The 13,918-nt window shown below is 64.8% G+C and overlaps 1 protein-coding gene across 5 annotated transcripts in view; it reads left to right on the top strand.

Moving 5' to 3' along the window:
* The window catches only part of NFIC (nuclear factor I C), a 43,864-nt gene that overhangs the window by 18,127 nt on the left and 11,819 nt on the right, over positions 1-13,918 (top strand). For all 5 annotated transcript variants that reach the window (XM_064469614.1, XM_064469617.1, XM_064469616.1 and 2 more), the window contains 5 exons: positions 1,130-1,661; positions 11,604-11,675; positions 12,208-12,282; positions 12,412-12,535; positions 12,681-12,805. In XM_064469614.1, the coding sequence (XP_064325684.1) occupies positions 1,130-1,661; positions 11,604-11,675; positions 12,208-12,282; positions 12,412-12,535; positions 12,681-12,805 (928 nt within the window). The remainder of the gene's footprint in view (positions 1-1,129; positions 1,662-11,603; positions 11,676-12,207; positions 12,283-12,411; positions 12,536-12,680; positions 12,806-13,918) is intronic.

The raw sequence follows: 13,918 nt of genomic DNA, 5'->3' as shown, positions 1-13,918 counted from the left end.
CTTGCAGCTACCTCCCGTGTCCCTCCCTGGAGCGGCGCCTGACTTTGGCACCATCCCCACCGGGGGGGGTGACCCAAACCTGGGCATGACCCTGCAAACTGGGGCTCGGCAAGATGTTGGCGGCTGCCACCAGCCACCCCCCACCTGGCCCTGCCAGCCTCTGGCAGGACTCCAGCACCAAGCTGGGTTCCTTCCTCCTCCACATCATCACCCATAATGAGGGTCCCTGATGGCCAAATCCTGCCCTCAGGGACCAGCTTGTTGCCGCCCTGGCCATGCATGGGGATGCTTGGCCCTCTCCTTGCCATTTTCTAAGCCATGCTGATCCCTGCTGGGAGGGCTCCTGACACCTCTCCATCCCCCGGCAGGCTGTGGGCCCCCCCACCAGGAAGCACTGATTTTCCAAACCGGGGAAAAAAAAACATGGGGTGTGGGAAGGAGGGGCTGGGGAGAGGGATGCATTTTCTTTGTTTTCTTTTGGGGCGAGACTCATCCAGCAGTGCTCGCCAAATGGAAAAAGGCAGTCAGAGCACGCCTTGTGTGCTGGGCCAGGCGCCAGCTGCTGGGCTGGCTGCAACTGGGGCAAACTGGGGGAGTTCCTGCTGGTCCGGAGGGAGTGGAGAGGTCCAAGGCACCCACAGCCCGTGCGGGAGCACCCAGAATGCTGCAGGTGTGGGGGACCCATCCCTTGGGTGCTGCAGTCTGGTAGCGCCTGGCACTGGCATGGCAGCTCTGGTGGGCATGGAGAAGATCCCAGCACGCATGGGTGGGAAGGGGAGAGGGTCTGGGTGCTGCTGAGGTGGCGTGCCTTGCGCAAGTGCCTCCCCCTCCACAGCACTGCCGGCTCCGGCATGCCCCAGCCACCCCCAGCAGGTTACTGGCCTGGGAGCGTTGCAGCCAGTGGGATTTATGGGGGGCTGCTGGGATGGGGGAAATCCCTCTGCATGGGAAGGGGTCCACCATCCCTGGCAGGCACATGCCTCTGCACCAGCTCCTCTTCCTCCTGGTTGTGTGGGGATGCAGCCCGGCAGGGACGTCCCTGGCGGGTCCCGGCAGCCTCCTCAGCCATCCCGGGATGGGTCTGGGGGGGCTTGTCTGGGAGTGACCGCCTGTCCCTCTGCTCCTGCAGGATGAGTTCCACCCCTTCATCGAGGCATTGCTCCCCCACGTCCGGGCCTTCGCCTACACCTGGTTCAACCTGCAGGCCCGCAAGCGCAAGTACTTCAAGAAGCACGAGAAGAGGATGACGAAGGATGAGGAGAGGGCAGTGAAGGATGAGCTGCTGAGCGAGAAGCAGGAGGTGAAGCAGAAATGGGCCTCGCGCCTCCTGGCCAAGCTGCGCAAGGACATCCGGCCCGAGTGCCGTGAGGACTTTGTGCTCTCCATCACGGGCAAGAAGCCCTCGTGCTGCGTCCTCTCCAACCCTGACCAGAAGGGGAAGATGCGCCGCATTGACTGCCTGCGGCAGGCGGACAAGGTGTGGCGGCTGGACCTGGTCATGGTCATCCTTTTCAAAGGGATCCCGCTGGAGAGCACCGATGGCGAGCGCCTGGTCAAGTCGGGCCAGTGCACCAACCCCATCCTCTGTGTCCAGCCCCACCACATCAGTGTCTCTGTCAAGGAGCTTGACCTCTACTTGGCTTACTTCGTCCGCGAGAGAGGTGGGTGCTCGCCTGCCTGCAGGGCAGAGGCAGGATGCGTCCCCACCGGAGCCAGCTCCCCGGGGGGGGTGTTGTTCCAGATTTCCCATCCCCCCGAGGCCTGTCCCATCCCCAGCTCTGGCCTGGAGATGCCGCTTGGGGACACATTTCCCACTGCAGACCTGGCAAAGATGAGCCTGGTGCTCCCCTCTCTCCAAACTGCTGCCTGAGTGGGTGCCCCGCACTGTGCCCATGCAGCCCCTCTCCCTGAGCTGGGATGGATCCCGGGGGACGCGTGCAAGGGAGGGGAGGAGGCAAGTGGTCCCTGAGGATGCTCCTGGCTCTGGGCATCCGCAGAAGGGAGTCTCGGGGCGGGGGGGTTGACCCCACTCCCCATGCCTGCCAGACATGGCTGCCTGTGCCGGCAGCCCGGTGAGGAGTGGGTGGGTGGCGTGGGCAGGGATGGGGCAGCAACAGCTGGAGCTGGGAGAGTTCCAGCAGCACCAATTTGACATGGGCCGTGGTCCCGGCCCCTCACCCAGCAGGTGACCGAGGTGGGGACAGGAGCAGCCAAGGCTGGCTGGGGAGGGGGCAGCAATAGTGCCAGTGGGGGCAGCTCCCAGCAGCTCCTGCTGTGCACCAAGGGGATGCTGCCCCCTTGCCCCTCACCTGCCAGGGTTCCCACAGACCCACTGGGAGAACTGGGCTGGTTTCACTGCAGCAAGGAGGGGGGGTCAGACCCGCTTTCGAAGCTTTGACGATCGAAAGGGGGAAACTGAGGCACAGTGGGCAGAGCAGACGGCAGTTTCCAGGCTCAGAAGATTAGGTCACTAAGCCATCATCCTCGCCATCAACTCACGCCACCTCCCCCTGTGTTGGGAAGGGGAAGCTTGTAGTAGCTCAGGTCAGACCTTATTTTATCCAGGCAGGTTTGCTGGTGGGATACGCTGGGTGTCACTGGGGAAACTGAGGCACAGTGGGCTTGTGACCCCCCCTGCACCCCAGGCAGCCACATGGGCATGGGGGGGCACCACCAAGACCTGTGGCTCTGGGGACAAGCAGGGCACAGCCTCTGGCAGTGGATAGCTGGGGCCGGATCCTGCCCCAGGGCCCGTGTGGGAGCCCAGGCAGGTGGGGGGTGTGTGCACATGTGCAGTCTCACACGTGTGCACAGCCAGGACCTGCCTGCCCAGCCACGTCTCCCAATACCATGCACGTGGCTCGTCTGCTCGGAGGGGCCCAGTGGGGCCCGGTGCCACCATTTCTCAGCAGTGCACTGGGAACAGTGGGTGCTGTGCCGGGGATGGGGGGGCCTTGGGTAGGGGCATGGGTGCCCTGTGCAGGATGAGGCAGTGGCTGCTGGGCAGGGTAGGGGGTTGTCGTGTACTGGGCTGAGACACGGCCGTGCTGGGCTGAACTGGAATGGGATACTGGGCTTAACTGGGGTGCTGTATGCCATGCTGGAGGCACCCCATACAGGCTGGGATAGGAGTGCTGCATACTGTGCTGGACTGGGGACACCCTGCACTGGTTTGGCTGGAGGTATAGTGTCACACTGTGCTGGGGGGGTACTATAGTGGCCGTGCTAATGGCAGGGACCAGGAAGCCAACAGCAGCTGTGATGGGGTCCTCTTTGCCCCTCAGCATGCTGCATTGGGGTGCCCGTGCTGGCGGGTTCCCCTGCCACGCTGCAGCCGGCAGGCATCCCTGGGGAGATGGCTGCCCCTCTGCCACCCCCCATCCCCCCACCGGCGACCTTGACCCCGGTGTCTGGGTCCCCAGCAGCCGCAGTCACCTGACCGTCTAATTGGGAACAACGCGGCTGTAAATACTCTCTGATAAGGCCTGGCAGGCTCTCACTTTCCCTGTTAAGGTCGCTCTGTGCCCCGGTTAAGGGGGACCGGGACTGGCGGCAGCACCAGCTGTGCCAGGTGGGACCTCCCAGGGTGCCGCTGGGTGCTGTGGTGGGGTGGGCACTTGGCATTGCCCTGGCCCCAGCCCGCAGCGGGCACTTTCCGTGGGGCTGTGGCTAGCGAGAGCTTATCTGGCCTGCCACGTCCCTGGGGAAACTGAGGCATGGAGGGAGGTCGGGGTTGCCACTGCACCAAGGGGACCCTGCACTGTATGGCCAGGCCAGGCCGCGGCACCGCTCGGGGCGTGCTGGGCATCCCCACGGCCTCAAAGGCTCTCTGCCCTCCTCCCTGCCCAGCATGCCGCCTACTCGCTCCCAATTGCTTTCCCCCTTTGCACATCTCACCCTGCAGCCAGCCACCCCGTGGCATCCCCGACCCCGAAGAGGCTGGAGGGGGTGAGCGGGAAGAGGCCGGAGGTGATCTCGCCCATGCGGGGCCCTCCTGGCTGGGCAGCACCGACTCCCCACGGCCCCCCATTATCAGGCCGGAGCACGTGGGCTCTTGGATCCCCTGCCTACACCCAGTCCGTTTTGCTGGTGTCAGCACAATTTCCCAGCTGCTGCTCTGGCAATGCCAGGGAGGGGAGGCAGCGGAGGAGCTCCCGGCCCTGCTCTCCCCACCTGGGGTCAGAGGCAGCCAGGGGGCTGAATTCCTGGGTGTCCCCCCCTGGACTGATGCCAAGGTCCAGCTCTGCCTCTCAGCTCTCTCTTGCCCCCCATCCCACTGCCTGGAAGACCTGCCCAGCTTCCCATTCCCCCAGGTGCACATGGGGCTTGAGCAATGCCGGGCTGGCCAGGGGGGGCTGCCGTGGGGTGCAGGGGGGGCACCAGACACCTGGATCTGCTCCCCAGTGCTCAGCAGCACAGCACCAGCCCCCCACACACCCTGCCCCACACCAGCGGCCCCCAGCACCCCTGTGGGCAGGGTGGGCTGCCGGCTGGGTGCAGGGCTGGGTGCTGCATCTGAGCAGGGCTGGGTGCTGGATGAGTGCAGGGCTGTTTGGGGGACCAGGAGCCATGCTGGGTGCAGGACTGGGTGCTGGATGTGAGCAGGGCTAGGGGCAGGGTGGGCTGCCGGCTGGGTGCAGGGCTGGGTGCTGGATGAGTGCAGGGCTGTTTGGGGGACCAGGAGCCGTGCTGGGTGCTGGATGTGAGCAGGGCTAGGTGCAGGGCTGGGCTGTGCACACCGCAGTGGGGGAGGGGATGGCGCTGCAGCCCAGAGCTGGGTGTGCAGCAGTGGGGGGGGGAGCTCGGAGGTCACTGGTGAAAGTCAAAAGCATTGCAGTAAAATGGTAATCAATCTCCCCAGTCGATGGTTCCAGGACCTTCAAAGTGTTACAGAGAGATTCCTCCCAGCAGGTCCCAACGGCAGCAGCCAGTCTGAAGGGGGCTGTGCCCCCCTCCCTGCACCCTCACTTCAGTGTTCCCCACCTCCATGGGTCCCCCTTCCCTGCGCCCTCACCCTTATGCCTCCATCCCTGCATCCCCACCCCTATGCACCCATCCCTGTATCCTGCATCCCCGGGCCTCCATCCTGGCACCTCCTGTCCCTGGCTCCCCATCCTGGCACCCCCATCCCTGGATCCCATCCCAGGAGCTGGGGGGAAGCACGCTGGGATCAGTGCTGATCCCTCGCACACTCTGGGGTGCTCTGGGGCTGGCAGGGACATGCTTAGCAAGGCAGTAGAGGCAATGCTCTGCCCTGCAGTGAGCTTCCTCTGGCAGTGCCCCTCCCAGGGCCACAGGGGGTGGGAGCAGATGGGTGCCCAGGGCAAGCAGGCGGCAAGCCCCAGGGTGGCATCCTGCTCCCGGCACCCTTGGCATGCTGCTGCATGCAGCCGGCCATGCCACCACCAGCAGACAGCACCCGGCAGGGGGCAGGGACCTCCACACTGTGCCAGGATCTGCATCTTCCACCGCCTGGCAGCCTCTTATCTCCCCTCACCAGCCTCACCCCTGGCTGCGGCATGAGGCGGATAGCACCAATCTGCCAGGGAGCCCGTGCCAGGGCTCTCGTCTTGAGTGCACCTGCCGGCCTTGCCAGGCCAGCCATGCCAAACGTCTGCATGGTCCCTCCAGATGGCAGAGCAGTGTTTCCCTGGGCAGTGCCACTCCACCAGCCCCCGCACAAATATTTATGGGTAGGGTCATGGGGAGATTGATGGCGTGTACAATATTCAGGCTCTGCCATTCGCAGGGCTGGGCACCAGTGGACAGGCGGGCCGGAGAACCCCCCCAGCACACAGATAAACACGTGAAAACCCTCCTGCTCCAGGTATTTCTCCACTCCCAGCCAAACAGCGAGGGAGGCTGGGGTTGAGGGGAGCGAGATAGGCAGAGCCCAGCAGGTCCCGGAGGAGAAACCCCCCAGGAAAGGGCACAAGGGTGTGAGACGTGAGAGAATCGACAGGGGGTGGGTTCCTGCCCTTGAGCTGCGTGCTACAGAGGCGGGGTGGGAAGGAGCTCACCAGGGTGCGGTGACCCCTCGCCATCCCCATCCCCTGCTGAGTCACTGACTCAGGGACCTGCCATCCCAGTGCCTGGCCCTTCTGCAAGCCCAGCGGCGGCAGCAGCTGGGATGGTTTTGGCATGCTGACGCTCTCTGGATCGATGTGCCGGCGACCTTGGGGAGGTCAGGGCTTCCCCAGCTCTCCTGCAGTGCACCGAGCTGGCAGTGTGCCAGAGCCAGCCGGCTCCCCCGCGGTGCCCAGTGGCAGGAGGCAGCCCCAGCCCCGCGTCACCAGTGAAGCAAGTTGCCCCATGATCAGCCCCGCAGCCTTGGCCGGGGTGAGCGGAGCCTGCTGGGGACCTGGCGTGGGGTGCCGCATCCTGTGGTGTCAGCGTAGGGGGACAAGGGGCCAGAGCAGTTGCCCGCACCATTCAGCACCCAATGAATTAAAGATGAGCGAGCTCTGTCTCGTGAGCACCTGCCATCCCCCGCCTTTGCCACCCACCATCCCCCTGCGCTGGCAAGCGCCGTGCCCTCCCTGGGGCTGCAGTTGCCATCCTGGCCGGGCACCTGGCTCCGTGCCACACTGGCAGGGTCAGCTGGGGTGGCAGATGCCCACAGTGCTCCCTCCCGCTGGCAGCCGCAGGCACGGAGTGGGTGAGCAGACACCGCCAAGCCCCCCAGCGTGCCACTGCGCTTCCAAGCCAGGCTGGCACCAACAGCTGAAGCCTGCGGTCCCCTGCCATGCCAGCCCCCATGCTGGGGTCTCAGCTGGCCCTGGGGAGGGCTGGAACCTGCCTCCCCTGAGCCCAGTGTGGCCTCAGACCTCGGCCGTGGGGTGGGAGGTTCCCCCAGCACACTGGGAGCAATGCTGCAGTCAGCGTGGGAGTGAGCCAGGGGTTGCGGGGCTCGGGGGGACCATGGGGGGAGGCTGTGGGACTCTGCGGTGGGGCTGGCCGTGCCATGGGGCTGGGGATGGAGGGGCAGTGAGATGCTGGCAGCCCCCAGCAGCTGCCCAGGGCCAGGCAGGGCAGGGCAGGGGCAGTGGGTCCAGCAGGGCGGTGAGTCCATCCAGGGCAGACAGGGGGTCCAGACCCGGGACCCTCTGGCTGCGCCTGCAGGGCTGAGGTGTCCCCCACCCTGTCCTCCCCATCTCCCTTCTCTTTCCTCCTGCCCTTCTCCTGCCTTTCCTCTGTCTTCCTCTTGCCTGCCTTCTTCTTTCCCTTCCCTCCCTCCTCCCTGTCAGCTCTTTCCCTTTCCTTACTTTTCTTTTCTTTTGTTCTTTATCTTTTCCTGTTTCATTTTCATTTTCCTTCCCTTTCCCTTTCCCTCCACTTTGATTTCTTCCATCCTTTCTCTCCCCCATCCCTCTCTCCCCTCACCTGTCTTCTCCCAGCAGCTGCATGCCCAGGTGCCCCCAGCCCTCCCAGCCCAGGGTGCCGGGGCTGGGTGCCAGCAGCCGCGGGAGCGCTCCCAGGGCAGGCAGGGGGCTCAGCTGTATCTTTGTCCATCCCTTTGTCCGCTGCCATCTGCCACCGCTCGCCTCCACAGGCACCGGCAGCCCTGGACGTGTCCCAGGCTTGGCAGGGCCAAGTGAGGGGGCGGCTGTGCCGCCCACTGAGGGGTTTCCCCCCAGCCACTGCTCTCTCCCCGCGCCGGCCGGGGTCAGCTGAGGACAAACCCGCTCACTCCCAGCGTGCCAGTGCTCACTCGCAGGCACCGGCCAACGTGCTCGCACCTCCCCAGCCTCCTGCCCAGGCCAGCTGGCTGCAGCTGGCAAACGTGGCAGTGGGGTGCGTCTGTCCCCCCCCGCTGCCTCGGGGGATGCCTCCAGCCAGGACCTCCCCAGGGGTTTGCTCAGCTTGGGGAGGAGAAGCTGCCCCCACACAGCATTGGCGGGCTGGGAGAGAGGGGGCTGAGACCCATCAAACTCATCTCACCCCCTCAGAGCACCCCAGCCCTCCAGGTGTGGCAGGGGGGGCGCTGAAGGAGGTGCCGGGCATTACAAAGGGCATGGCGGAGGGGTCCGGTGCCCCTGGCACGCTGGCCAGCCTGGCTGAGCTGGGATTTACAAGGAACACATGGCATTTCTTGGGTTATTATATAAAGGAGGTTACACAAGCAGATCTGTTCTGGGTTTTATGTAAGGGCCACCCCAGCCCACCCGATGCTGGTCTCAGACCAGTGCAGCCACTGGGGGGTGGGGGGTGCTAGGGCCCTGTCAGGGAGGGGCCCCCAAGTCATGCTCCCCCACAGCCTTGCCCACCCCTGGCCCTTGCAGTGGGGCCACTGTCCCACAGCACTTAGGCCCCCTCCAGACTCCAGGTTTCCCCCATCCTGACCAGGCTGTTCACTCTGGGCCCTAGTGATGCACACGGCAGGGGAGGGCCAGGCAGAGGCACCGGGTGAGCTGTGCACTGCTCCTGGGTAGGTGCTGGGGCTGCGCCACCAGCAAGGGAGAGGCAGGGGGGCAGTTCTCTGGAGGACTTAGCCCCAAGCCAACCCCAGGGGAAACTGAGGCACAGGGCAGGACCCTGCAGGCAGTGGTGCTGCACCCCCTCCCATCTCCTGCCCTGTCACTAGCAGAGCTGGAGGGGGAGCAGGACAGCTGCTGCCCTTGCTAGGGGGCCTAGGCCATGCACGCCGGTGCCAGCAGCTCCACCAGCCCTGAGCATCCTCCAGCCTCTGCGCCTGTGCCCTGCGACACTGCCAGTAACACCATGCCCTGTTGCCATCAGCGCTCAGGCACAGAGCCAGGGCTCTCCCGCAGCTGCACCAGCCCCAGGGGGGCACCCATCCCGCAGGGACCACACCCTCCAGGGCTGGCCCTGCTGCCCGGGGTCGTTCCCACACACCAAGGCCATGGGCAGGGAGTCGCCATGGGGCTGGCAGCACCTTGCCAGCCAGTGGGGCCAGGGTGCTGGGGATCCATAATTCAATGGGTGGCATCGGTCCAGGCTGCCAGCATGGCCGGGGCCCAGGCAGCCCCCCACCCCACCCCCAGGCACACACTTTGCTATTTTTAAAAGTGATTTGATCAACCTGTTTGGACACCAAGTACTGTCCCCCCCTCCACACCAGGGGGGACCCCAGCACTGAATCCCTCCCCCCTGGAGTCCCTGCAATGTGGCAGCAGGGCCCCCCCCCTCCATCCCCCATCCCAGTCCCAGGGGTGTGGAGGGTGCAGGATGTTCCCCATCAGCAAGGCCGGGGGGGCGCAGGGGGCTCCCCAGGCTTCTTTCACCTTCCTGGTGTGGCCGAGCCATGGGTCGGATGCTGGATGTGGTACCCTTGCGGGGAGCGAGGCTGCAGCAGGAGGCCAGTGATCCCTTCGCCATTTTAGCACGCGCCAGCTGGCCGCAGGCAGCCATCACATGGCGGTGAGAGCAGCGTTTGGCCCGGCCACGTTGCGGCCTCCCGGAGGAGGCAGCCAGAAATCTGCTGGCGAGCTCACCCGGCCCAGCCGTGAGGATCGCCAGCAGCTGGGCGGGTACTGAGCCCACGGCCCCTGTCCTTGTGCCCACACGCCTCCGTCAGTGGGGACACGAGGGTGCTGGAAGGGGACAATCCTGCTGCCAAACCTTGGAGCTCGGGAAAGTCCACGGTGCTCCTTGGGGTGCCGTGGCTGGGAGTGGGGTGCTCAAGCTTGGGGGAAGGTCCCTGGGGTGCCCCCTGGGAACAGGGGTGCATGGGGTGGTGTCAGCGGTGCTGGGTCAGGGTGATGCTGGTGGGAGGGTGTGGGGGCACAGGGACACCGGTGGGGCGAGGGGGCTACCCAGGGTGAGTGGCCCTGCTATGTGCCCTGGGGGGAACAGGGGCCAGGCTGGGGTGGCTTTGGGGGGACCAAAGGGCTGTGCCAGATGTCCTGGGGGAGCAAAGGTCCATGTGGAACATCTCGGCATGAGCGAAGGTCCATGTCGGGCATCTTGAGGCGAGCAGGGTCTGTGCTTGGTATCTCGGGACGAGCAATCGTGGTGATGGCGGGGGGGGGGGGGCACAGGGAGCTGGGCTGGCCTCGGGGCTGTAACCGCGAGACACCGCCCCGTGCCTTGGCCAAGCTCCACCACTAACCACTTCCAGAGCCGCTGCGAGATTTGTTGTTTTAAGAGGCGAGGAGGGGCTGTGTCTGGCCATACAGTGCCCGTGGGCGTGCCGGGGGTCCCTGCTGCCTCTCACCCCCTTCCCCAGCTTGCTTGTGCCCTGCTCACTCCTGCTGCCCACTCCTGCACGCTTAGGCATGCAGCAGCTTTCAAAATGGGGGGTGAAAAAAAAAGGGGGGGGGGAGAAAAAGTGAGAGAAGGGGGGAAAAAAACCCTGCGCCCATCATTGGGGAAACTTCTGCTCCCTAAAATGGCTGTCTGGAAGAAGGCAAGTGCACAGGCAAGCGTGCAGGCACGAGGCTGGCTGGTGGTGGGATGCGGTTTTGGGGCGGGATGCCATGGGGCCGCTGGCATGGAAGGGCTGCCAGGCCGGTGCGGGAAAAGGGTGGGGAGGAACACCAGCAATTGGGGAGGGAGACAAAATGGCTGCGTTCAGCATCGACATCAAGCAGCCCTGGGGGTGGCGCGGGCAGCACATGGGGGCGTCAGGGTGGAGAGCAACGCAGTTCCCGCTGCCTGCATGGCTCTGCCTGGCTGGCCAAAAATAACTGCCCCAGGAGCCACACGTGCACGAGGGACTTGGGGGGAGAGCAGGGCGGGGGGGGAGGAAAAAAAGGAAAGAAAAGGAAAAAGCCCCAAGCCACAGCAGGCGGGCTGGCAGCGGCGGCTGCTCTGTTTCGATAGTGTTTGGATTGTCGCAGCCTTTTCCTGGCATCAGCCAAAGCTGTGAAAGAGAAACGCCAAAGGCCAAGGGGTGGGATGAGGCGGAGGACAGAGGAGGGCTTTGGGAGCAGCCAGGTGAGGGGCGCGTGACCCAGCCTGCACTGGGGAGGAAGGATGCTCCCAATTGTGGATTAGGCCCCAGCGGGGGCAGGGAGCCAGAGGGTGTGTCAGCCACGCTGTGCTGTGCCATGCTGTGCCGGGATGCGCCAGGGTGCGCCGGTGCTGCTGAGCTCAGTGGTGGAGCCAGGTTATTTTTAGCCAAGATGGAGGAGAGACAGCGGGGGCTTTGCGGGTCAGAGCGGGTGCTGCCCCAGGGCCTTGCTGCCCTCGGCAGGGCTTGGGGGAGGCAGGATGAGGTGCCACGGGGTGGCAAGGGTGATGTCTGGCCACGGTGATGCTGCCCGCTGGGGCAGCGATGGGTCATGGCAGCGGCTGGATGGAGGAGAGGAGGCAGGATCGGGGCCAGGCAGCCGTCACCCTGCCTTGGCATGGGTCAAGCACCATGGGTTTCCCTCCTGCTGGGAAGCAGTGCCTGCATCCCACATGCCAGCATGGGGTGTCCCTGTTCCTGTCACCAAAGGGGCAGACGCTCGGTGGCTGGGGACATGCCGGCTTGGTCATGGTCCTCCTGCAGGGTGGGAGCCGCTGGCCAGACTGGCCTCAGTGTCCCCCCAGTCCAGCAGAGCAGTGAGGGCAGCCGCCAGGACAGTTGGCCAGCAGGTATCCCCAGCTGGTACCAGCATACGGTGGCTCACCCTGGTGGTTTTTCCCTCTTGCAGATGCAGAGCAGAGCAGCAGCCCCCGGACAGGCATTGGCTCAGACCAGGAGGACAGCAAACCCATCACGCTGGGTGAGTGGGGCAGGCAGGGCTCAGGCAAGGGGTCAAGGGACACCCGAGCCCGTCCCCAGGGTCCCTGCAGCCGGCGCAGCCCCCTCGACAGGCAGTCATGGCCTCTACACCAGCGGCTCCCACCAGCTGACCCGGTGCCCCCCAGCCAGCCACTGCCTGGTACCTGCAATGAGCTGGGCATGGCCTCAGCCTCATCCCATGGCCAACAGAGCCCCACCAGGGCCATGTCCCTTGGGGACAGCAGTTGCCATGGCGGTCCCACAGTTGGGGTCCCAGCCCTGCTGGTGCTCTCAGCCACAGGGAAACTGAGGCATGGAACAGCCCCAGGGCATCCTCGGCAGAGGGGACTAGTCAGGGTGGTCTTTCGCTGGAGGAGAGAAGGGGAGCAAAGCCAGCTGAGGAGGGAGGGGCAGGTGGTGTTACAGGGGATTTGAGCATGTTGGGGTGCCCTCAAGCATCGTCACAAGACAGTGCAGGGCAGGAGGGGTGGTCCTGCCCCCCCAAAAAGCACTCCCTCCTCTCTCCTGTGCAGATTCGACAGACTTCCAGGAAAGCTTCGTCACCTCGGGGGTGTTCAGCGTCACTGAGCTAATCCAGGTGTCCCGAAGTGAGTGCCGCGATGGTGCCACCACCACCCCCATCCCAGCTCTCCCGTCCCAGCTGCGGGCCGGGGCTCCCCTCCCTGCTGGACAGGGGGCAATGCCAGGCCCTCCCTGATCCCCCTCTCTCCCCACAGCGCCGGTGGTGACGGGCACGGGGCCAAACTTCTCCCTGGGGGAGCTGCAGGGCCACCTGGCCTATGACCTGAACCCCTCCAGCACCAGCATGAGGAGGACACTGCCCAGCACCTCCTCCAGCGGGTAGGTGCCACCAGGGCTGTGCCAGGGCGATGCTGGGGCCAGCCTGGGCATGGCCATGGGCCGCGGGCCATCTTGCCGCAGGGGGAGGCAGGGGGCAGGATGGATCCTGCCGCAGGCTGGTGCTGATCCCTTCACTGCCCCCCAGGAGCAAACGGCACAAGTCGGGGTCCATGGAGGATGACATCGACACCAGCCCGGGGGGCGAGTACTATACCTCCTCCAACTCCCCCACCAGCAGCAGCCGCAACTGGACAGAAGACATGGAAGGGGGTAAGTGCCTCCCCTATAGGGGCCTCCCTATAGGTGCCCTCCTGCTGCTATAGGGCCCCCCAGCCAGCTCACCTGTTCTCTACAGGCACCACTGTCAGACCCCCTGTGAAAGCCCGGGCACTCTGTGTGTGCGGTGGTGTTGCTATAGGGGCCTCAAGCCAAAGCACGAGCTGGCTATAGGTGCTATAGTGTTGCTATAGAGCCCCCTGATGTAGGCACAGGCTCTCCATAGGTGTCCAGGTGTTGCTATAGCCCCCCCCCATTTAGGCACAGGCTCTCTGTAGGTGCTGAGGTGTTGCTGCAGGACCCCCCCATTTGGGCATTGGCTCTCTCCATAGGTGCTCTCTATAGGGCCAGCCCAGTGCCCCAGCCCCACACTACCCTCTTCCAGCCCCATGACAGCCACTGGCATTACGGACAGCTTGCTTTCTTGCTTGGCAGTTTTTTCCCTTTCCTGTCTAGACAGCCCCAATTAGCTGTTCATTAAGAAAAGAGCGGGGCTGGGCTAATTAAAGAGATGCTGCAGGGCTGGCACAGCAGCTCCCACGCCCTGGGGCACCTTTGCTTGGCTCTCATCCTGCCGCCCCATGCCCCCGACAGCAGGGCAGGATTGGTCCTGGCCCCCAAGCCCTGCCAGAGCCTGAGGGGTGCTCAGCCAGGGGGCCTGGAGGCACCGATCCTGTTGGAAGGAATCTGGGGGAAAGCAAGTCCTGCCCCAGGACAATGCCCCATATGTGCTGGGGACTGTGCCCCATCCTGCCCCACGTCAGGCTCCACGGGGCCGGTGCCATGGGGGACAGATGGGAGGGCAGGAGGGTGCTGGGTGGAGATGTAACCCCCTCCCTGAAGCATTGCACACGGGCATGCGTGGCAGAAGGAGCTGTGCAGTAGTGTCCCTGTCCCCCATTGGTGGCCTGATCTGTGGCGGGGGCAAGAGGGGGTGGCGGGGGGCTCAGCTGTGATGGGGGGGATGGTGGTTACGGCAATCCCCTACAGGATGTGCTGGGAAATCCTCCTAACCCCTGGCTGAGAAGGGGCTAAACCCATTACCAGGCCTGGGCCAAATGGCCAGAGCTAAAACCACAGCAGCAGGGGATTAACGCACCTGCCGCC

The sequence above is a fragment of the Phalacrocorax carbo genome, chromosome 19 (assembly GCF_963921805.1).
Source record: "Phalacrocorax carbo chromosome 19, bPhaCar2.1, whole genome shotgun sequence".
Taxonomy (NCBI): domain Eukaryota; kingdom Metazoa; phylum Chordata; class Aves; order Suliformes; family Phalacrocoracidae; genus Phalacrocorax; species Phalacrocorax carbo.
Note: the sequence above shows the minus strand (reverse complement) of the source record. Positions and strands in the feature narration are given on the sequence as shown.